A 24,581-nucleotide genomic window follows, 5' to 3' on the forward strand; every position below is an offset into this window, starting at 1 on the left:
CTGTGTATCAGAATGCCGGGAGCAATTGACAGACAACTCATTTTCTTTAGGTTTCTGTAATTACACGTTTCCTCCCATAGGCATTTAGAACTTACGTGGTCACAAAGAAATAAAACTTCTTTTACAGAGCATGAACATGAAGAGAAAGAAAGAAGGCTTTATCAATTGCTTTATTATTCTTAGATGATGGAACCTCACCTGATTCAAATAGAAACTGGATAATCATTTGGCAAGATAAGAAACTCCCCCTTGCCAAATACTGTCTTAGACCCTGACACAGCTATGGGTTACAGCCCAGCTGATAAGCTTCTGTTATTTCCCCACCTTTTTCCTGCAACTGTACAGTGTGGTTCATCTTCAGAAGCCACCAACCTCTGATCTGTAAACAATCTGGTATTCACCAGAAGCAGTTGTAATTTTCCAGCCTGTGATTTTCACATGCCATGTGGATTCCACCAAAAACTCACATTTACTTGGGGTGGAGCCAGAAGGCTTTTGCCAAACAGTTAACAAACGCTCCAAGGTCTTTGGTCAGAGCCCTGGCAAAGCAAGGCTGCTGGTGAATAACCAGAAGTGGGCACAACTTCTGCCTTCCCCATCCTCCCTTTTCCAAGTACACTCCCCCTCTAAAGAGCCACGTGGAACCTTCCAGTTTGAACATTTTAATTATAAATTTACAAAACATCATGGTTCTTTGTATATGTTTGGCATGAAGAATAATTTAATAAAATACAAAGCCATGTTGACATACATCTTCAGCTCTCTTTCCATATTTCATTACCTTTTGGTGATTCAAATCAGAAACTCTTTTTTATTTAAATCTCAAGGAAGAAAACAAAACAAAAAACTCTAGGCATATAAACAGCTCAAAATATTAAAAGAAAAGGCAGAGGGACCAGTGTTAGGATCTTTTTGTGCTTAAATACTTCAAAACAGCTTTGTTTCTAAAGTTCTTATTTTGGGCAGCCTGGAAGAAAAGGTGCTTTGGAAATAAAAACTCAGAGGTGTGTGTGGATGGGTGTGAAACGCGGATCTCAGAGGGCGTGTCCTCCCACTGCCAATGAAAGCACGGGATCATGAAGCAGGTCCAGCGGTCCTTAGTGTGAATGGAAAATCCCTGTTCCACGTATGACAGAGGCCCATTCTGGGTCTCTTCAGCAGACGCTCACTTAGTCACGAGGGTGATCTTGCTGAACTGCGTGTCATTCTGCTAACGGCCAGGCCCGGAATGGGCTGCGCGGCTGGCATCCTCTCTGGGCCCTCCCTGCTCCTCGTGTGCCTCCCCAAAGCGGCCCACTGTGATGGGCACCCTGTTCCTAAGCCAGAGGAAACCCGAGTCGCGGCTTCCCGCTAGCCCTCCAAGTAACCTCTTGGTTGTCAGGCGGCAGGAGCCAACAGCAACAGCAGCTCCTCTGTCGCTGCATCCCTTTCAAGCGGGGGGAGGGCTGTCGAGGAGCTGGAGTGGCAAGCGTGCAGCCTGCTGGGCGAGGGCCAGGGAGAAAGGACCTGTTGCTGCAGGGCTTACTCCCCCACAGTCGTGGAGGGCTTGCACCCGCAGCAGCTCTGCTGACCGCGGCCTGCTATTCCAGGGCTCAGCCCGAGGCCAAGCGCCGCCCGGCGGGCGGGATCAAGGGCTGCTCGGCGGGGCTGCCACAGACCCCTGTCTGTTTGAGGCAGCAGGTGGACGCCGGGCCGCGTGCCCTCACAGCGCCCACCCGCGCGCACATGTGCTCCGAGCGCTCCCCTCTCTTCTTCCAGACCGCCGGTCAAAGGCCTCTCAGTTCTGGAAACCAGTGCTGAGTGGAAATTTAGACGCCCAGGAGTGGAAAGTGCTGATGATTGCGTATCTATCCCAAGAGAGCCCTGCAAAGAGGAAAACCTGGTTTACAACAGGGGGAAGAAATGCACGGCGTGCTTCTCAGTTCAAGAGAGGAAAAGTCTTTGCTTCACCAGAGATGGGACTCTTTCCAAGCTGTCTGAACTGACTGTAGTTTCCTCCCGAGATCCAAGTCTGAGGCGAAAAACAAAAACAAAAGCAAATTATAGCCTTCAGGAACCCTCAGAAACATTTCTACAAACTAGTCCCTGATTATCTCTGCAGATGCTTAGAAGATACAGAATCTGTGTAGAGGAAAATTAGAAAGGATTGTTCTTTGTCTCTGATGGGAAAAGCACACATGGGGGCAAGCGGCCACGGACTCTTCAGAAATTTTCCAAGACGGCAGTTCTCAGAAGACAAGAGGGGTGGTCTTGCTTAGAGTTTTCAGAAGGGTCTTCTTATGATAAATGCTCCTTATACAGTTCTCCCTGGGGCACAGCTGTCACAGGGATTGTGGTCACCACCTGATTTTGGAACACAAATCTTTTGATTCTTTCAAACGCCCACAGGAAGATAAGTAGGATACTGACATACTGGATCCAGGCAAACTTTATCATTTCCCAGAATCCTGGCAGATAAGTACAAACAGTTAAGGAGCCACAGATGACATTTTCTACATACATGTTACACCAAAGGGTTAGTTTATACAGAAAATCACAAAAAATGTTTCAAATACCCTTAAGATGAAAGGGACAATCAAAGATTATTAAGATATAAATATGTATGATTCTGACCTAGAAGAATTGCTCAAAAGGACAGGAAATGAATATTTTTTTCCCGTATGAACTGCAGACAGACAGAGTCGTTTGTGGGGGACTACCACTGCAGCAATTTCCAGTCTGAGGCTTCCCACATCTGTTCCCTCTTGAGACATCTGAGGAATCCCTCTTTTCTTTTTTGAAACCCAGCTACTGTTGGCCCCCTAACAGAAAGGATATGAAATGACTTCCACGGGGTATCGGATGACTGCATTAACCACAAATGGAGCTTCTGCGGCCCTTCCCACCAGCCAGATGGGGCTGGGGTCAGTCAGGATGGTGGTTACTGGAAAACAATGAGGAGTTAATCCGTGAATGCTCTCTTTGGCAGTAAAATACTGAGGGCTGAAACATAGTCTGACCTCTCAGGCCAACTCTGCATTTCAGAACACATTCCAAAGAAATAATTCAAAAGGAAAGAGAAATTGAATGTTCAAAGCTGCTCACATAGTATTTGTTAAAACACTTGTCAAAGGATGTTAAAAACAGTCTGTGTTCTACAACTGTCTAAGCAAATGAATGGCTAAGCAAAGGAATACTATGCTACCTCTGAAAAGAAAACCAATGAAAACTTTCTAGTGGTGTGGGGGAAATATTAAATTACAAAGTACAGAAGACAAAAACTGTTTCTAAACTGTGACAGGAGCTGTATAAAAACTCTGCATACGGACAATAACTGGAAGGAAATAAGGAAGAAAAGTTGATTTGCAGATAAATGTTTCGAAGTCGTGTTCTAAAATTCCTTTATTTTTGGAAACCAGAAAGAAAATACTGGAATTGCGGTCCCCTGACTCGTTAAATGTCTGTGTATCGTATCTATGTCTGGTTGCCAAGCAATGCTTTAGATTCCTTTAGAGGAAACCTCAGACCACCAAGCAGCCAGATATGCTGAGTCAAGCGCACACTCAGGGACGATCTGGCGGTCTTGCCTCTTGGAGGCCCTGGGCACGTCTGCCTTTCAGCCAGAATCATGGGTGCCTTTTCCTCCTTCAGCTGCTGACACGCGGTGAGTCACTCAGGCTTCCTGTTTCCATATGAACACTATGGAGAGCAGCCTGTCTTCGGCTTTTCTTACAGGTGTGGGAAGCAACTCGCCTATCTCTACACATAAACCCACCCAACCAGTGGTGGGACAAATACGGCAGTGAACTGGCACTAACCTGCTGGGCCAGAGGAGCAGTGCAGGGGATAGTTAGGGGGTAGGTCTCTGGATCAGGAGGAAAAGAACAACTTCTGAGCAACCTGTTCACCTTCCACAGCTGAGCGTTCACTGGTCTCAACGTTTTGATATGACAAGGGCTCTAATTCTGTTTCTCTGCAATATCCTCAGTAACCTGCAAAGTCCTTGAGAAGCAGATGGATGAGCTGTCCACACAACTCACCATTCCTCTCCTGATAGGCAGCAACAACGCGGGTGAGGTCATAGTCACTGGCAAACGGACTGGTCCCGTTGATGACAGACACCTGGGTGCGCGGGAGGGCGTGGTGTGAGCACACAAGTGGCTTGCGCTCTTGGTTTTTCTACCCCCCTCCCACCCAGGCTGATCTCAGAGACCACCCTCTTGCACTTGGGGGCCTATTCCAGCATCGATAATATTTTCTTCAAAAATGAATGAACTCTTTTGAAACAGTTTAAGTCATTTACTTTCAGTCTTTCTTTCTGGAGGGAAGAAAACAAGGGGTCAATATCCATCTTTCACAGGTTTTAAAGCAACTTATATAATTCCCCTCTCTATTCCAGTGGGAGAAATGAGTCTTCTCATTTTTTCTAAGAGACTACATTTTCAACCCCTTTGTCTGTTTTCTTGCTTTTGTCTGGATGCTCCCTAATTGATCCCTTTGAAATGCAGAAATGGAAAGATAAAGTGCACATAGTAATAAGCACATAATCCTTTGAAGGCGAGAAAGAGCTGTTCTCTAGCCTCACGTTCCTGACATAATCTAACATGGGCTTCCCTCGTAGCTCAATGGTAAAGAATCCGTCTGCAATGTGTGCACATCTGGGTTTGATCCCTGGGTCGGGAAGATCCCCTAGAGGAGGGAATGGCAACCCTCTCCAGTTATTCTTGCCTGGAGATTCCCCATGGACAGAGGAGCCCGGTGGGCTACAGTCCACGGGGTCGGAAAGAGTCGGACAAGACTGAGCGACTAAGCACAGCACAGCATATTAAATTTATATTTTATAGTCCCTCCCGTTAAAAAAAAATAGCATGTTGATAATGGTTATGGTTATGGTGACCATGAATCCCAGTTTATCTGGGACAGTCCTGGTTATAATAACTGATAACATTTCCTATTAAGTTTCAAAAGCAGCCTAAATTATATGGGCCTCCTTGTGATAACATAAAGGTTTGCGATGAGGGATGGGTGCATGAGTCCTGGTCTCAGACAGACCGTTCATGGCTCTGTGGGCTTTGGGAAAATTAATCAATCCCTGTAGCCTCCAGGTTCCTCATGTGTGAAATGAGAGTTCATTCTCTCATCAATTCTGAGTGCTTACTATGGGCAGGCACTGTTTTAAGCGCTGGGGCGAGAGAACACAGAAGATAGCAGGGCTTTCACCACTGAAAGTGAAAGTCGTGTCTGACTCTTTGGACCCCTTGGACTATACAGTCCATGGAATTCTCCAGGCCAGAGTACTGGAGTGGGTAGCCGTTCCCTTCTCCGTGGGATCTTCCCAACCCAAGGATCGAACCCAGGTCTCCTGCATTGCAGGCGGACTCTTTACAGCTGAGCCACAAGGGAAGCCCCTTTACCGATGAGGGAGACGGCAAGTGAACAAACTGGAAACCTCCCTTTCATATTTCAGGTGAAGGTAAGAAGAGTAAACCTGGGTGAGCGACGATGGAGGGACAGGTGGGTGGTCTTTAGAAGGCGTGTCAAGCAAGGACTGTGCTCAGGAGCTTTGACCAGGGGCCAGACGGAGCAGTAGGGTGAGCGATGTGGATACTTGGTAGAGGAAAGGGTAAGTGCAAAAGCCCTGAGGCAGGAGCTGCTTCGTAGGTTTGAGGAACAGCAAAATGGACCCCGGGGCTGGAAAGGAGCAAGGGGGACAGTGACAGGACAAGCCGCTGGAGAGCGGGGAATGGCAACAGTAGGCGTCTCATGAGGCTGCTGTGATGACTGGATGAGGCGATGTAGCTAAGCCTCTTAACTCGGGGCTGGCCTGTTATAAGCTTAGCAAAGAAAGACCATGTGAAATACAGTGTGTGTGTGCATGCAAACCCCAAAACTATAAATAATTCAGTTCTTAGATAAAGACAAAGATTCTTCTCCCTCTTTTTTGAAGATGTAAACAGAGATATCTGTCACCATATTTCGAAAGGATTCACGGAAAGAAATCCTCAGAGATCCTTTTCTGTGCCACTCACAGAGAAGTGCTATTTCCAATGTTACTTGCTCTCTCTTCAAAGCACTTGATAAACAATACAATACAGTAGCAAAAGAGATCGGCAGTGTGAAGCATCCCTACGTTGTACCGGACGTCCAGGCCTCTGTAGCCGAGGGGCTGCTTCTGCTGCAGCCTCAGGTCTCCATTCACATGTAACTGGGACCCCGGAACAGCGAAGGAGAATTGGAGAAACGCCATGCTCTGCATCACGAATGTAGACATCCTCTGAAATCATTAGAAAGAGAGACCATATCAATTTCAGTCAGAGCCGAATGGTTGTGGGTTTTGAGCATCACCCATCTGTGGTTGAAGCCTAAGCCGTCCCCCTAGTGCCGAGCTTAGCCATGCAGGAAGCGCTCTGCCCAGAACCCCTGGAGCTATTAATAGCTCATGGAAATTAATGTGGCCTCCACGAAAAACATTCAAATTTAACTTCGGCAGCTAAATCCTAAATGACACTTCTGCAAAGAGTCTTCTGCAGTGTGAGTTTTCCCAGAAATCAGAAAGGGGGGCTCTGTTCTATTGAAAGACAAAAGGGAGGACTTCCTTGGTGGTGCAGTAGATAACGCTCTGCCTGCCAATAAAGGGGCACGGGTTCGATCCCTCGGCCGGAAGATTCCACGTGCTGCAGAGCAACTAAAGCCAGAGCCGTGCTCCAAATCAAGGAAGCCCTCGCACTGCAAGCGAGAGTGGCCCCCACTCACCACAACTAGAGAAACTCCACATGCAGCAACAAAGACACAGCGCAGCCAAAAAATAAATAGTTAAAAAAAAAACTACGAAAAAAGTAAAGACAAAAGGGAGGTAACTCACATGCAGTTGGTAGGAGAAAGTCAGGATGAGCTGCACACCTAGAACCTGCTCTGTGGACTGCAGGGGAAGCTCCAGCTTAAAGTGCAACATGTCCATTTTCCCATCCTGGTTCCTGTCTTCTTCTCTAGCCTAGGAAACCCAAAAAAGGCTGGTGACCCTGGTCCTTAATAAGTCCAGGAGGACTCCACAGCGTGGAGTATGTTGGACATATACAGTGACTCTGCCACACACAGGCATTACATCTCTCACCGAAAGAAGAAAGAGAACATGAAATAGTTATAGGTGGATCAATACTGGGGAAAGAGACATGGCCCCGGAACTGCACACTCGCACTTCTAAATATTCTAGGGCCAAACTGGTTGGGACCTGGAAGCAGCAATGAAAGCAATGCAACATCTGGAAGCATTATTCTTTTTCAGTTGTCTCATTTGAACTTTTTTGGTTTGTTGCTGGTGTTTTCTTTCCTTTTAAGAAATATGCCTGAGTTTATAGGGAAGGTTTAAATAGCACCTAAGAACAGATTTTGAAAAAACCCCAATCATTCTGCATTTCCCAAACAGACTCAGCAGAAAAACACCAGGCTCTGTTTATATGTTCCTTAACCACAATGTCTTTGCTTCAGATTCTCAACGTTGGATTGATGTCAGGGCTTTAAAATGTGGTGTATCTTGTAGTACCAATCAGTACAATGAAAAAGAAAGCTAAAGTAAAATCAGTAAGGCAGTAAGACTCCATAGGTACTTTATAAATTAGTGACATGAAGGCAGTGAGAACAGAGATCCAAGGAGGGAGAAAGACAGATCATAGCTCACAAAAAACCGCCAGAATCCAGTCTCGCCTCACAGTGACCCTAAGAGGATGAGCAGGAGAGACGGTCACTGAGATGTGATCACTGGGGACATGATTCCGTGGTGCAACTCTGGACCTCGCTGTTACAACCCATCCTTTCCGAAGGCTCCCAGAAGGACTCTGCGATGGTGTATCAGCATGTTCCCCCCGATTCCCCATCTACTGAGTCATGTGGTTCTCCTCTATACCTTTATGTGGGGGAAGAGATTCTTTGTTCTTTTTCAGGCTAATAAGGTCGCTTGAGATGGCGTTATCTCAGTTTTCAGAACCTTTCAATCATTTCTTTCCTTCTAGACAATAATGTCCTTATCCTGGGCCTTGTTATGGAGAGGTCTACCCTCTCTCTTCTGTTGGATGCTATTTTCTCTCTCTCGTTCTGTCGGCTTTGCAGGTGCAGCACAGGGATATCTGTTGCCAGGGCTGATGATCAGGTTACCGAGGCAATTATGTATCAGCAATTACGAGCAGGATGGAAAAGAGGCTGCCTTGTCTTCCTGAGCATGTTTTCTTTCAGTTGATATCTGGGAAGACTTGGAAGACAAAGCCAGGTTACCTCTCTGTGGTAGATCCATAGCTTTTCTGGATCTTGAGGGTTATACAGGAAGAAAAGATCAACAACTCTTGAGAGAGGAAGGATAGTGGTCAGGAGGGAAATGCCAGAAGAATCTGGACTCTCAGACTGTCTCAGAGGGAGGGACACATTTCATTTGACCTTTACAATCAGTCAAAGGTAAGCAGAGCAACTACTATTCCCATTGCATATGTGAGAAAATCAAGTCTCAGGGAGATTAAAGGATTTATGGAGTACAGCTAGTATTGGTAAAGACAGGATATGAAGCCACATATCTGACTTCAAATCTGGTCCTGTTTCCAGGACTAAAATGTCCAGACTTAAACTCAAGGAGCAGATGTTGGTTATGAAAGATCTTTTTGCAAAAAAACCAGCATGCTTTTACTCCAGGTTCACAGAGGGCAGAGATCTGGTACAGCACCATAACTGGTGTCTGCTTGTTAAATCCACTCATTAACCTGGCAAATATTTTCTGAGGGCCTACTATGTGCCAGAGGTGCCAGGCATTGCTTCAGGTTCTGGGAATAGAGTGGCAAACAAAATGGACAAAGTCCCCACCACAGCGGAGCTTCCATTCCCAGCCAGGGAGGCAGAGAGTAAGTCAGTAAACCATGTGCCGACATCAGGCAGTGCTGGTGCCACAAAGAAGTGAAGCAAGCTAAAATCAGAGAATGGTCAGGGCAGAATTTAACAGAAATTTATACAGATGGTATGCAGGAATACCTGACTGTCCGAGAAGTCAGAGAAGTGAGGTGATGAGGTACAGAAACATCTTGAGGAAGACTAACCCAGGCTCACCAAACGCACGTGCTCTGGGTGAAAGTGGGTCAGCGTTTACGAGGCTGAGATGAGGCCAGTGGAGCTGAGCAGAGTTCATGAGCTGGAGACAGTGAAAGACGAGGCTGATACAGGGCCATGGCGATGAGTGAGCGTGCAAATGATGCCTCTCCCACAGAGCTGCATGCGTGCCAAGGTGCTTCAGTCATGTCCAACTCTGCAACCCCATGGACTGTAGTCCGCCAGGCTCCTTTGTCCATGGGATTCTCTAGCCAAGAATACTGGAGTGGATTGCCATGCCCTCCTCACAGAGGACCTGTCACCAAGTAAGACTCTCGCTCCCCTGAGGCTAGCAGGTTACACTGCGGTGCTATCACCTGGACCATGGATGGGATCAGTCATTTAATTCCACCTACTTTTTAAAAAAAATTGTATTTATTTATTTAGCTGTGCTGGGCCTTCATTGCTTTGCGAGCTTTTCTCTAGCTTCAGAGTGGGGCTACTCTCTAGCTGCAGAGCGTGGGCTTCTCATTGTGGTGGCTTCTCTTGTTGCCCAGCACAGGCTCTAGAGCATTCGGGCTTCGGCGTTGTGGTTCCCAGGCTCTAGAGCACAGGCTGATATTTGTGGAGCCTGGGCTTAGCTGCCCTGCAGCATGTGGGGTCTTCCCAGACCAGGGATTGAACCTGTGTCTCCTGCGTCGGCAGGTGAACTCTTTACTACTGAGCCATGAGGGAAATCCTAATTCCATTTACTTTAAATGAAGCTTAATACAAAATCCAACGGCTACAAAGGTAGGTATTCAAACAGCTAATACTTCTTTAACACAAGTTCAAGATTAGTGACTAAAATCCAATGGATGTGTCTGGCTAAGAGAATTCATAAATCACACCATCCCCGTATTTCTATAAGGTATATGTGAACTTGGGGCAATCTTTATATCCACAGATTGTCCTGTCTCATTCCTCTGCATATCCAAGAAGTTTTATTACTAATAATAATTAGCAATAATTAGAGAGGTGGGTACTATCATACTCTTTCTATAACTACACTAAGGTCAAAAGAGGGTATGCAACCCAATGACAGACCTGGGGTTAAGACTTAAGTTTGCCGACTCCTGATTCTATAACAGCCAATAAGAAAGCTAATTTCAAAGATTTCTGGGGTTAAAACAGGTTAATCCTCTACAGATATCTGTGAAACCAATGATAACATACTAGATGGGATAAATACAGGCAGGCACTGCTGGATCTAGTCAATACCCATCAGTCCAACTATATCGATCAGGGGCCAATCAGAAAGAAAACAAACAAAATCAAGCTATTTTAACAGGGGAATTTAGTATAGCGGATAATTGATAACGTGGGCATTAGTGGGAGAAAAAAGGCCAAAAAGGGGACACTTTTTGCAGGATGACTACCTAAGGCTGGAGAAGAAAAGGAAGAGGCTGGGACGCCTCAAGGAGCTGGGACTCAGACCTCAAAAAGGGAGGGCTCATCCCTTTGGAGCTTGGAGGGAGAACCCATGGAGCCAGTCAATAATGCTGGAGGAAGGTTGTATGCCTGCTGTTTGCTTCAAGCCTGTGATGGTTCTTCACCCTGGTTGCAATTTCCGGTTTTCTGCCACTCCCAGAACAAGGCTTACCATGCCTCCTGCTGGCAGAACCTAACAGGCAGCCGTTTGTCAGAGGAGAATGTGGGTTTCAGTATCTCAACACGAGCGCCACAAAGGAGAGGGGTGGGTTTGGAGCTGAGTCAAGAGCTCATAGCCAGCAAAGCATCTGACTGTAAGCGTAGCTGTAAATTTAACAAGTGCCGTTGTTTTCAGAGTGCCCTGACTTGGAACATTTTTTCCTCATCAGGGATTCTACACTACTTGATAGTTTGTTGGAATTTTATTTGGCTCCTGCTTGTTTTCATACCTTTTGTTCTTTTTTTTAAAAAAATTATTTACTTACTTTTAGGTTGCTCTGGGTTTTGCTAGGCACAAGCTTTCTCTGGTTGCAGCGAGCCGGGGCTGCTCTCTAGCTGCAGTGCACGAGCTTCTCACTGCAGCGGTTTCTCTTGTTGCAGAGCAAGGGCTCCGGGTGCAAGGGCTTCAGTTGTTGCAGTGCAAGGGCTCAGCTGCCCCGCAGCACATGGGACCCTCCCAGACCAGGGATCCAACCCATGTCGCCTGTGTTGGCAGGCGGACTCTCAACCACTAGACCACCAGGGAAGCCCCACACCTTTTATTCTTTGGAGTCGTATTCTATTATTTAAGTTAATTTCCTAGTTTATACCCGTGTCCACTTTACCATATACTTGTCATCATTTTCGCCACTTTTTCTTTTTATACTGAAAATGCTCTTTGACACCAGTCTTTGGCTCTCCAGCAAAGTAGGAACCGCTACTCCATGTCTCCTAGACTTATAAAATCCTTGCTACCTATACTTCAATGAATCTAAGGGTGTGGAGAAGGGCATGCCAACCCAGTCCAGTATTCTTGCCTGGAGAATCAATCCCAGGGACAGAGGCGCCTGGGAGGCTTCGGTCCACAGGGTCGCAAAGAGTCAAGACACAATTGGAGCAACTTCGCTCAAGAAAGCAAAAATACTTCTAGTTAAACTGCTGTGTGACACAGTGCTTTCTAATCACTCAGGGAATTTATTTTATACTCATTGGAAGAGCTTTTAGATACAGGCATATTAATATATCATATTTATGTACGTAGAAAAATATATGTAAAATAAATTGATCCAGGGATTCTTAAAACTTCTCTACATTTTGATTCTTTTGAATCATTTTTTGACTCAGTATTATCCATACTTCTCTATGCAGTTTTGTCCTTTGTACCACGCAGCACACTGGTGTTAGAGCATCTAAAAAGACATTCACAAAGGGAAATAAAATCCACTGGTCTGAGTTCTAAAGCAGGCTTTCCAATTATGTGGAACTGTCCTACTTTCAAGGGCCTCTTGAACTTTCCCTTACTTGCCTCTCACTTGGTTCTTAGGGTTAAATGTTTTATTATTGTTTCTTCTTTAGAACACTTCTGTTATTTATTTTCGGCTGCACCATGTCTTAGTCGTGGCACGTGGGGTCTTCAGCTGTGGCGGGAGCGCTCAGTACATGTGGCTCGGGGGCTCAGTTGCTGTCCCCTGCGTGCAGGATCTTAGTTCCCTGACCAGAGATCCAACTCTCATCCCTGCATTAGGGGGATTCTTAACCACTGGACCACCAGGGAAGTCCCTCCAGGGTTTTCTTTCAAGTTGCTCATGTCCCTTCCACCAGTTTTGGTGTCGGCACATTGATGTTTGCGCAAGCATAGGCAAAGAGGCCCGGACAAGCCTGTCTTCCGGTCAACAGCTACTGTATGATGCCACTGGCAGGCAGACACACTCCGATTTCAGAGACGTGCAAAAACACGTCTGACACCCAGTCCTCTCTGCTCATCTCCCTGCCTCCTACGGCTTCCAGCCCCACATTCTCCGGGTCACAGATGCTTAAAGAACCAAGTCAGGCTCGTTGAGGGAAACAGGTCTTTCTGTGCTTTTTTTCTTCTCTCAAGCGTGAAAAGCATAGAGACGCTGTCCAAGGTGAACTGACCAAAGCAGAAGCAAAGCAAGGTGAACTGACCATTTGTGACTTCCAGGCATTTCCCCAAGTTATCAACTGCTAAGCCACCTCCAAGCATTTGGTCAAAACTCTGATCTAAAACCACTGCTTCTTGCACTTTTTGGCACTTTCTTGGACAGGCTGTAGTCAGTCTACCCTTATCTTCAGAGTCAGAAAAGCATTTTGTTGCACTAAGGGTGAAGAGTCCAAGATATGGAACAGGAGTCCAAGACAGAGAACAAGATGTGGAATATGAGCTATCGTCCTGACTGCTCACTTGAGAGCCAGAGATTATGTCAATTCTCCGAGTCTCGTTCTTTTCATCTGTAAAACAGGGGTATAGCCTCTACCTCAAAAGGTTACTGTGAGCCTTAGAGATAATGCAATATGTAAAAAAAAATTAATGGCCAACACTTTACTAAGTACTTGTTAAAGGCCAAGTACTACATAGACAAATTTAAATGTGTTATCTAATGATAAAATTCTTAGCTTATGCCAGAGGCACAGTAAATATATATCAATTTTTATTACTATGGTTTGTAAGCACTACCAGGGTTTTGCCTACATACTTATAAAAAAACTGAGACATAATTCACATATCATAAAATTCACCCTTTTCCTATCAATACAATTCAGTAGGTTTTAGTATATTCACAAAGTTGGGTGACTTATCACCACTAACTCCAATTTTAAAACGTTCTATCAGCCCCAAAAGTAGTCACATACTCATTAGCACTCACTTTCTGTCTCTCCTCTGTGCCAGTTAATTCCCCATGTTTCTGAATCCTTAAGCTACCTCTGTCTCTACAGATTTGTCTATTCTGGACATTTCATCTAAATGGAATCCTACAATACGTACGTTCTTGCAGCTGGATTCTTTCACTGAGTAAAAAGAGTTCACCCATGTTGTTGCCTGTATCATGACTCCTTTCCGTTTTGTGGTTGAGTAATCTTCTATTGTATGGCTATAACACATTTTGTTGTCCATTCACTCACTGATGGACATGTGAGTTGTGTCCACTTTTAAAAAAATTGTTATTGCTATTATCAATGAGGATACTATGAATATTTGTGCACAAGTTTCTGTGTAGACTGTCTTCAGTTCTGAGGTACACAGCTTCCTAGGGGTAGGGATGCTGGGGCACATGGTAACTATGTTTAACTTTTTGAGGAACTGCAAACTATTTTCCTAAGTAACTGCCACTTTATATACTCATCTGCTTTTAAATGCTTTTTTACTACTTTTTGGTTTGCTTTTGTTTAACAAGGCACTTTCTAAATTTTTCCTTTAAAAATTGTCACTTTATCAGTAATTTTAAAATCTTCAATATATATTACATTTCCATGGTACAAAAGGCTATTTAGTGAAAAAATTTCTCTCCCACTGAATCTAAGTTCCTCCCCCAGAGCAATCAATGTTGTCAGTTTCTTTTGAATTCTTCCAGAGACAGCAGAAGCAGGCATGTATGAATATGTAAACATATACATTCATATATATTTTTTCTATTTTTATACAAATGGAAGCATATTATATACAATTTTTGTTTTTGATACTAGCAAATTTCTCTTGGAATAATTCCGTATCAGTATATATAAATCGAGGCTTCCCTGGTGGCTCAGCTGGTAAAGAATCTGCCTGTAATGCACCAGGTTTGATTCCTGGGCCAGGAAGTTCCCCTGGAGAAGGGATAGGCTACCCACTGCAGCATTCTTGGGCTTCCCTGGTGGCTCAGATGGTATAGAATCTGCCTGCAATTGGGGAGACCTGGGTTCAGTCCCTGGGTTGGGAAGATCCCTTGGAGTTGGGCACAGCAACCCACTCTAGTACTCTTGCCCGGAGAATCTCCATGGACAGAGGAGCTTGGCGGGCTACAGTCCATGCGGTAGCAAAGGGTCAGACACGACTGAGCAACTAAGCACCGCGTACATATAAATCTAACTTCATTCAAAAAGAAAGCTATCTGTTCCACTAGGTAGATGTAACACAATTTTTAAAATGAGCCTTCTACTACTGTGTAAGTTGCCTGCCATCTTTTGATATTACAGACAATGGTGCAATGAGCACATTTTTTCAAATGTCACTTCACATGTGTGCACAAACCTTAAGATACCTCACTAGAAGCAAAAACGGGCACACGAATCAGTAATTTTGACAAACATGGACAACCAGTTTCTCAAAAATGCTCTACAATCTACACTCCCACTAGTGATATACAGGAGTGCATACATCTTGCCCATGGTGCTAGGAAATCTTAATTTTTGCCTATTGATAGATTAAAAAAAAGATATCTCAATTATCCTTAATTTGCATCTCCCTAATTATGAGTGTGATTTCATATGTCTAAGAGTTATGTGTGGAGAAACAGAATATTGCTTGCTATATCAGTAAACACAGGATATCACAGTCCTCAGCTATTACAGCCACCATGGAAGGTGAGCCCTGAGGAAACTCAGGATGTGAAAAGACAGAATACTGGCCCCAGATAAGTGAGGTACATATCAAAGGACTGATTTCACTGAGCCCGAATTCTTGCGTTTTCCCATACATAGCAAGGCCTTAAATTCTTAACTTAAGATATAGTTCTCCTTTATTCAAGATCTTCCCTGGTGGCTGAGAAGGTAGAGCGTCTGCCTGCAATGCAGGTTCGATCCCTGAGTTGGGAAGATCCCCTGGAGAAGGCAATGGCAACCCACTCTAGTACTCTCGCATGGAAAATTCCATGGACTGATGAGTCAGTCCATGCGGTCGAAAAAGAGTCGGACAAGACTGAGCGACTTCACTTTCTTTCTCTTTGTTCCTACTACTTGCCCTTTGTTGCAAATTAACAGACTGGTTCCAAATAGGAAAAGGAGTACGTCAAGGCTGTATATTGTCACCCTGCTTATTTAACTTCTATGCAGAGTACATCATGAGAAACGCTGGGCTGGAAGAAACACAAGCTGGAATCAAGATTGCCGGGAGAAATATCAATCACCTCAGATATGCAGATGACACCACCTTTATGGCAGAAAGTGAAGAGGAGCTAAAAAGCCTCTTGATGAAAGTGAAAGAGGAGAGGGAAAAAGTTGGCTTAAAGCTCAACATTCAGAAAACGAAGATCATGGCATCTGGTCCCATCACTTCATGGGAAATAGATGGAGAAACAGTAGAAACAGTGTCAGACTTTATTTTGGGGGGGCTTCAAAATCACTGCAGATGGTGACTGCAGCCATGAAATTAAAAGATGCTTACTCCTTGGAAGAAAAGTTATGACCAACCTAGATAGCATATTCAAAAGCAGAGACATCACTTTGCCGATTAAAGTCCGTCTAGTCAAGGCTATGGTTTTCCCTGCGGTCGTGTATGGATGTGAGAGTTGGACTGTGAAGAAGGCTGAGCGCTGAAGAATTGATGCTTTTGAACTGTGGTGTTGGAGAAGACTCTTGAGAGTCCCTTCGACTGCAAGGAGATCCAACCAGTCCATTCTGAAGGAGATCAGCCCTGGGATTTCTTTGGAAGGAATGATGCTAAAGCTGAAGCTCCCGTACTTTGGCCACCTCATGCGAAGAGTTGACTCACTGGAAAAGACTCTGATGCTGGGAGGGATTGGGGGCAGGAGGAAAAGGGGACGACCGAGGATGAGATGGCTGGATGGCATCACAGACGCGATGGACACGAGTCTGAGTGAACTCCGTGAGATGGTGATGGACAGGGAGGCCTGGCGTACTGCGATTCATGGGGTAGCAAAGAGTCGGACACGACTGAGTGACTGAACTGAACTGAACTGATCCTAAATAGCCTAGCTCCTCCCTCACCTCCTCTGAGCAGTTTCCTCAGGGTTACTTGAGATGCAGCCTCCCGGGCTTGAAGTCCTCAGTATATCCACTGTAAATTATAACTCTCAACTTTTAGGTCATGTATAAGACTTTTTTTATCCAGTGGCATGTTTCATCTTCTATGAACTGTCCATATTCTTTACCCATTTTTAAAACTAGGTAGTTGGTCAGAGTTATAAAGCTGGCTTAAAACTCAACATTCAAAAAACAAAGGTCGTGGCACCTGGCCCCATCACTTCATGGCAAATAGATGGGGAAACAATGGAAACAGTGGCAGACTTTATTTTCTTGGGCTCCAAAATCATCTCAGATGGAGACTGCAGCCATGAAATTAAAAGATGCTTGCCCCTTGGAAGAAAAGCTATGACCAACCTAGACAGCACATTAAAAAGCAGAGACGTTACTTTGCCAACAAGATCCATCTAGTCAAGGCTATGGTTTTTCCAGGAGTCAGGTATGGATGTGAGAGTTGGACTATAAGGAAAGCTAAGCACCGAAGAATTGATGGTTTTGAACCTCCAATACTTTGGCCACCTGATGTGAAGAACTGACTCATTGGAAAAGACCCCGATGCTGGGAAAGATTGAGGGCAGGTGAGAAGGGGATGACAGAGGATGAGATAGCATCCTCTGGACAGAGGTTGGATGGCATCACCGACTTTATGGACATGAGTCTGAGCAAGCTCTGGGAGCTGGTGATGGACAGGGACGCCTGGTGGGCTGCAGTCCATAGGGTTGAAAAGGGTCAGATACGACTGAGTGAATGAACTGAACTGAGGCACTTTATGTTAGGAAAATTAGCCCTTTACAAGTGAAACAAATAGTAAAACTTTTTTCCCTAGTTGTCATTTGTGTTTTGACTTTGCTTTTGGTTTTCACCAGGCCAACAGCTTTTAAAATTATTTTTATATACTTGCATTTATCAAAAAAGTTTCTTTTACGCCTTCTAGATTTTATGTCATGCTCAGAAATCTAAAGGTTTTCACTCATTTGTTTCAGTAGTTTTGTGATTTCATATTTTAAACAATTTTGGTCTGGACTTTAATTCTGCTATACAGTCTCTGAGGACTAGCTTCATCTTTACTCACTGATTTAAAATGCCACCTTAGGGGACCTCCCTGGTGGTCCAGTGGCTAAGACTCCAGGCTTCCAATGCAGAGGCGCCTGGGATCAGTCCCTGGTCATGGAAATAGATCCCACATGCTACAACTAAGGCCTGGCACTGCCAAATAAATAAATAAATAAATATATATATATATATATATTTTTTTTTTAAATGCCACCTTAGGCATATTTGGGTTCATTTCCATATTTTATACAAGTCCAGAAACCACACTACTTTATTTATTAGACCTTTAATGTGTAGTTTAATATCTGGTAGACTTGTGTTATTCTTCTTTTTCTCCTAGAATTGTTACTTACTTTTTTTCCCTGTACTTCCTTTATATCGTCTAACTCATTTATTTGTATCTCATGATTTCAAACTATTTTCAAACCAAGAGGTCAATCATGAGGGAAGCAAATAATTTACTGTGAAAGATCGCAAATTACAAGGTCTTAATTTACTTACCGACACAGGCTTGGAATGGACAGGGGAAAAGACTAAGAAAAAGGAACTTCGGCTTTGTGTTTTACAGTGCAAAATTACCCAGTATTAAAGAGTACTGATAGCTCTGGGTACCATAAAAATAAGAAGTAGTCTTAGCTTCATAAAATCGCAACACACACACACTATAAGCAGGGGCCTGGTGGGCAGTGCTCTCAAGGGAGTGGCTTCTGGTCACAGAGATAAGAGCTAACTAGTAATCCAACTGGGGAGCCAAGCCAGTTTATGGTGGACGAACAAGTGAAAAGAACACATACACGAAACCTAATGCTGTATCCTTGTTTTCATGACTATTTTAAGTTTTCATGATTATTTCTTAAAGACTCAAGTACCCAGAAGAATATGACAGATAGGAATATACAAATGCAAGGAAAAAAAATTTCTACCCAAAGTTTAAAAGACAGGGAAAGCTAACCTAGAGTAAAACTAACAAGTTAATTTTTTCTGTGTTTGCGATGCAAACAGAAACCACCTTTGCATCTACTGCTGGAAAGGAAACCTTGGGTTTGCAGGGAAAAGGACGCACACCTTGATGCTGATCTCACATCAACAGTCACCTTCCCCAGAGCATTAAAGCTCAAATAAGACTAAAAATGCGCAATGTGTGAAGATTAGGGAAGAGCTGCTCAAAGAAATTTGTCTGTATTCCAGTTCTGTTTTTTAAATAAATTTAAAGGACCTGCTCATTTAAAGGATCAAAATGTTCAACAATGTTTGTTAAAAAACCCAGGAGGCTTCCACCCACACAGCAAATAAATTCACCTCATTTATCTTATTATTTAGAAATGTACCTTCATGTCTTTAAATAACATTTGTATTGGCACTTAATTTCTGTTTCAGGCATCCTCTATTGTCTTCCCACAGAGAGGGATGATTTAATTTTCTTTGCCTCTTCCTAGCACCCACCCCCAGAAGAGTTAAACTCTTCTTTTGGATAGTCAACATTTAGTGTTCACCTAATTATGATTACGTAAATCCTATGTATACTAAAAACCAGAGACATTACTTTGCCAACAAAGGTCCATTTGGTCAAGGCTATGGTTTTTCCAGTAGTAATGTATGGATGTGAGAGTTGGACTATAAAGAAAGCTGAGCACCGAAGAATTGATGCTTTTGAACTGTGGTGTTGGAGAAGACTCTTGAGGATCCCCTGGACTGCAACGAGATCCAACCAGTCCATCCTAAAGCAGATCAGTCCTGGGTGTTCATTGGAAGGACTGATGTTAAAGCTGAACCTCCAATACTTTGGCCACCTGATGCGAAGAACTGACTCATTGGAAAAGACCCCGATGCTGGGAAAGATTGAGGGCAGGCAAGAAGGGGATGATAGAGGATAAGATGGTTGGATGGCATCACCGACTCAATGGACATGAGTTTGGGTAGACTCCGGGAGTTGGTGATGGACAGGCAGGCCTGGCGTGCTGCGGTTCATGGGGTCGCAAAGAGTCAGACATGACTAAGCAACTGAACTGAACTGAAATCCTATTCATAACACTGATTATTTTTCCTTTCTATTTTTCTAGAGTTGACAATTATTTTATTTGCTTGCTTAGTTTTCTATGTATTTTTGCAATGTCAACAAACAGCTTCTATTCCAGTTCCTCACAATTTGATGTTTAAAGGTATATGATTTAGTAAAAATCTTGTTCACTGCAATATTCTAATAGTGAAAAAGTAAAAACAAAAAATCCACCAACAGGAAACTGGTAAATCAATTACAGCTTTCCATATCATGAAATATTTGGCTGTTTAGTCACCAAGTTGTGTCTGGTTCTTCTGTAACCGCATGTACTATATAGCCCACGAGGCTTCTCTGTCCATGGGATTTCCCAGGAAAGAACACTGGAGTGGGTTGCTATTTCCTTCTCCAGAGGATCTTCCTGACCCCCAGAGATCAAACCCACGTCTCCTGCATTGGCAGGCGGACTCTTTACCACTGATCCATCAGGGAAGTCCCTAGCAGATCTTAAAATGAAGGTTAATTATAACAAGTCTAGATACATGCACCAAACTGAGCCTTTAATTTCATATGGTTTTTCCAGTAGTCATGTATGGATGTTAGAGTTGGACTGTGAAGAAGGCTGAGTGCCAAAGAATTGATGCTTTTGAACTGTAGTTTTGGAGAAGACTCTTGAGGGTCCCTTAGACTGCAAGGAGATCCAACCAGTCCATCCTGAGGGAGATCAGCCCTGGGATTTCTTTGGAGGGAATGATGCTGAAGCTGAAACTCCAGTACTTTGGCCACCTCATGCGAAGTGTTGACTCACTGGAAAAGACTTTGATGCTGGGAGGGTTTGAGGGCAGGAGAAGAACGGGACGACCGAGGATGAGATGGCTGGATGGCATCACAGACTCAATGGACGTGAGTCTGAGTGAACTCTGGGAGTTGGTGATGGACAGGGAGGCCTGGCGTGTTGCGATTCATGGGGTCGCAAAGAGTCGGACATGACTGAGTGACTGAACTGAACTGAACTGAACTGATATGTACCTGTAACTCTATTTTCAATGAGCAGGCATTTTTATAATTATAAACAAATTAAAGTAATCATAAAAAGTAATCATAACCATATTTTGTTGGTGGTTATTCATTTATGGCCAATTACATTAAAAATTTTTTTCTATTTTATTCAGTTACTGGGAAAAAAGTCTGAAATTTTTTTTTTTCAGCTACACAAATTGGAATGTAGGCCAGTCGTCTCAGATGTCTAAAGAGATTCAACTTTGGAAGAAGGAAATCCAGAGTTTTCCTACTTCCAAAGGAAAATGCTTTCAGAAAGTGAGTTTAAAGGGGTGACTATAAAGGAAGCATTCACTTAACTTGAACCAGATACTACAGGACAGGCAGTAAAATGCTTCATTTTAGCCCCAGGAAGCAGCAGCAGGACTGAGCGGCACCTGAGGAGGTGAGCCCAGGGAGGCGGGCCTGGCCAGCAGGACATTCTGGAGGTGGGCTAACCAATCAGCCCGTCGGCTTCCCCGTGACAGTCCGCCTAAAACTGCCTGCCCTTTCTTTGCGGGCAGTGGGTGCAGGGACAACTGAGCGGCACATCGGGGTGATTAACGGAACAGAGGATGAGATGGCGTCACTGACTCAATGCACAGGAGTTTGAGCAAACTCGGGGAGATGGTGAAGGACAGGGAAGCCTTGCGTGCTGCAGTTTATGGGCTCGCAGAGTGGGGCTTCCCTCAGAGCTCAGTTGGTAAAGAATCTGCCTGCAATGCCAGAGACCTGGGTTTGATTCCTGGGTTAAGGAGGGCATGACAACCGCCTCCAGTATTCTTGCTGGGAGAATCTCACGGACAGAGAAGCCTGGTTGCCCACAGTCCATGGGGTCGCAAGGGTCAGACACGACTTAGGGACTACACCACCACCACCACCATAGAGTCGGACACGACTTAGGGAATGAACAACAACGCAACTCACACAGCAAACTCTGCGACCACCATTCCCTCAAGAAGGGCCAGGCCGAAATGTCAGGAAATGTCAGGGGTTGGAGACTGCAGAAAGCAGAGTCACTGACAATAGCAGCCAGCTTACCCGGGGTGGGGGACGGCTTGGAGAAGCCGAATGTACCAACAAACAGGCTCCCAGGAAAGGAAACAAGCTCGGGTCTGGGGTTCGTGACTCCTTCAGCCGCACACCGAGTCCCCCGGGACAGGGGCCGGAGCCTCCCGCCCGGCCGCGCCCTCCGCCCATCCCCTCCGCAGCCCAGTCTGCGCGGCCGGGCCCAGGCGGGAAGCACTCACCGAGACAAGCGGGACGCGCAGATGACCCTCCTGCAGCCGGTTGAAGGCGGGGAACGTGCTCCAGGCGAGGAACCCGCCCGGCTCGGATCCTAGCAAGGCCACGAGCAGCACCTGGTGCTGGAAGCGCACGGTTGGCTGCTCCTCGTAAGTGCTCCGTTTTAGCCAAAACCCTGAGGTAACGAGAGTGCGGGGTGCAGAGACCGGGGTCAGGGAGGCGGCGCGGGAGCCACGTAGCGCTGCGGGGCGCGCACCGGCCGGGGCGAGGGGGCAGACTCACCGTGGCTCCGGAAGGCCACCAGCAGCGGCGGGATGTACGTGAGCGCGGCGGCCAACAGCAGAAAGAGCGCCGCCTTGGAGCAGAGCCCGGCACGGTAGCCCCGCTCCACTGGATGCGCGTAGAGCTCATAGAGCGCCATGAGGAGCACTCGGGGTCTTGGCCCCTCGGCAGTTCCGGAGCCTCGACCTAGTATGGCTTCTCCTGGTTGCCATAGCCGTGGTCTCCACGGCAACCGACGGACCAGGGAGAGCGACCAATAGCGAGCAGGCGGGCTTCCGCGGGGGCGTGGCCAACGGGGCGGGGCCCGCAAGTACAGTGTGGTCGCGCTTTGCTTGCGCTTTCCCAAAGGGTGTTTCCGTGCTCCCAAATCGTGGCCGTTGTTAACATTTTTGTAAAATAAGGTTTCTTTCATAAATGTTGACTATTTATTAATAGTCACATCTATTAATCCCCAATGTGGTTCATTGTACACTTAAGTCTAACCAATCACAGCACACCGTACGTTGGAGGCAAACAAAAAAAAGTGGCCGTGGTCCTAGACACTTGGTCCTGGGTTAAGACCAAACCAGGTCCCTTTGTTTCCAAATTTTCTATCGCTTTCACTATACTCCATAGCAGGGCAGACACGGAAACAGACCTATCTCCCTGCTGTTCGAGGGGAAAAAAAAAGATAATTATTGTATAGCTCTGCTATACTTTGCTATCTTGATTGGGAACAGGATTTAGGCTACTTATTTTAGGAGAAGCCGTGGTCCTCCTCAAAGATAAAGTTACACAGGGAAGCCTGGCGTGCTGCAGTCCATGGGGTCGCAAAGAGTCGGACACAACTGAGCGACTGAACTGAACACTTAATTGAATGCTTCCCCCGTCCCATCCCATCTGCTTTCTAGTATTTCAAACATGGCAGAAGAAATTTTTTTTTTTTGAAGTAGTCAATAGCCAAGTTCTCCATCAAAAGGCCCTAAAGGAGCACATTGCAGTGCCGAGTTAGTGTGAAGTTTGTGCTCAGAATGAAATCCACTCATAAATACTCCTATTTTGAAGGCAACCTAGAAGTGGGGTTTTCTTCTAGATTTATTGAGGTATAATTGACATATAGCACTGTATAAGTTTAAGGTGTACAACATAATGATTTGAGTTACATGCATCATGAAATGATTACCACAATAAATTTGTTGAACATCTCTCCTCCCATATAGATTACAAATTAAGGAAATAGAAAAAGATTTTCCCCTGTGATGACAACTCTTAGCATTTACTCTTTCATCTACAAAATAAAGTAGTGTTAATTATATTTATCATGTTGTACATTACCTCCCTAGTACTCATTTATCTTATAACTGGAATTTTGTATCTTCTGACTGACTTCATCCAACTTTCCCCTCCCTCCACCTTGCCTCGGGTAATCACAAACCTGATCTCTTTTTAATGAGCTCGTTTTTGAAGTATAATTGACCACAACATTAGGTTAGTTCCTGTTATACAATATAGTGATTCAGTATTTCTATATATTTCAAAATGATTACCACGATAAGTTTAGTTATTATAACCTAGAATTGGGTTTTCGATGAAGAGAATAGCTGAGATCCTAGCAAAGAAGAGACGTCAAGACATGCCCATATGGGAAAACTATACAATGCCCTTATCACAGTCCAAGATGACAATGTCATCAGCCAGAGAAACCAATTAGAATGGTGAACTGGAAAAAGACATCAGGAAGGTAGGTAAAGGGAAGTCCCTGGTGGTTCAGGGGTTAGGACTCTGCGCTTCTAGTGCACTGGGCATGGGTTGGATCCCTGGGGGTGGGGTGGGGGACTAAAAACTAAGATTCCTGCATGCCGTGCGATGTGGCAAAAAAAAAAAAAAAAAGGTAGGTTATGATAGAAGACAGACATTGCACCTCGAGACCATCAGGTGACAAACATGCTTGTAAGTTGCTTCGAATCTCTCCACTAAGAAGCATACTAAGTTCTTCCAGGTGTAAGATGGTGTACACATACTTTGAACTAGGACACAATGAGCAGCTCTGTAAAGGGAAGCAGGGGTCTTTGGTCCAATTTTTAACTTCTTCACTGATTCACTATCAGAGGGCTGACAACCATCTTCATTCCTTACTGTTTAATTCTATTTGCAAAATAGGTTATTTTCATTTTTATACTCACTCTCTTCTGTCAGTTTAGTTCAGTCACTCAGTCATGTCCAACTCTTTGTGACCCCATGGAGTGCAGTACACCAGGCCTCCCTGTCCATCACCAACTCCCGGAGTTTACCCAAACTCTTGTCTGTTGAGTCGGTGATGCCATCCAACTATCTCATCTTCTGTCATCCCCTTCTCCTGCCTTCTATCTTTCCCAGCATCAGGGTCTTTTCAAATGAGTCAGCTCTTCACATCAGGTGGCCAGACTATTGGAGTTTCAGCTTCAACATCAGTCCTTCCAATGAACACCCAGGACTGATCTGCTTTAGGATGGACTGGTTGGATCTCCTTGCAGTTCAAGGGACTC

The 24,581-nt window shown here is 44.9% G+C and overlaps 1 protein-coding gene across 1 annotated transcript; it reads right to left on the reverse strand.

Annotated features, from left to right (window-relative positions):
- On the reverse strand, window positions 647–24,288 carry TMEM231 (transmembrane protein 231). Its single transcript, XM_005691805.3, has 7 exons — window positions 22,078–24,288; window positions 21,801–21,970; window positions 6,842–6,970; window positions 6,110–6,253; window positions 4,020–4,101; window positions 2,818–2,923; window positions 647–2,458 (listed from the first exon to the last, which is right to left on the reverse strand). Exons 1-7 carry the CDS (start codon window positions 22,487–22,489, stop codon window positions 2,278–2,280), a joined length of 1,224 nt encoding a protein of 407 aa, XP_005691862.2. The 5' UTR covers window positions 22,490–24,288; the 3' UTR covers window positions 647–2,277.

Source organism: Capra hircus, chromosome 18, assembly GCF_001704415.2.
Source record: "Capra hircus breed San Clemente chromosome 18, ASM170441v1, whole genome shotgun sequence".
Taxonomy (NCBI): domain Eukaryota; kingdom Metazoa; phylum Chordata; class Mammalia; order Artiodactyla; family Bovidae; genus Capra; species Capra hircus.

Excerpts from the sequence above, each read along its gene's own strand:
- TMEM231 (XM_005691805.3), bottom strand. The coding sequence starts at position 22,489 with ATGAAAGAAACCTTATTTTACAAAAATGTTAACAACGGCCACGATTTG. Across the intron at positions 6,971-21,800 it reads TGCGCGTCCCGCTTGTCTCG|GCTAGAGAAGAAGACAGGAA; the intron begins GTGAGTGCTTCC and ends TGGGTTTCCTAG. Across the intron at positions 2,459-2,817 it reads TACCCCGTGGAAGTCATTTC|TTATCTGCCAGGATTCTGGG; the intron begins ATATCCTTTCTG and ends AACTGTTTGTAC.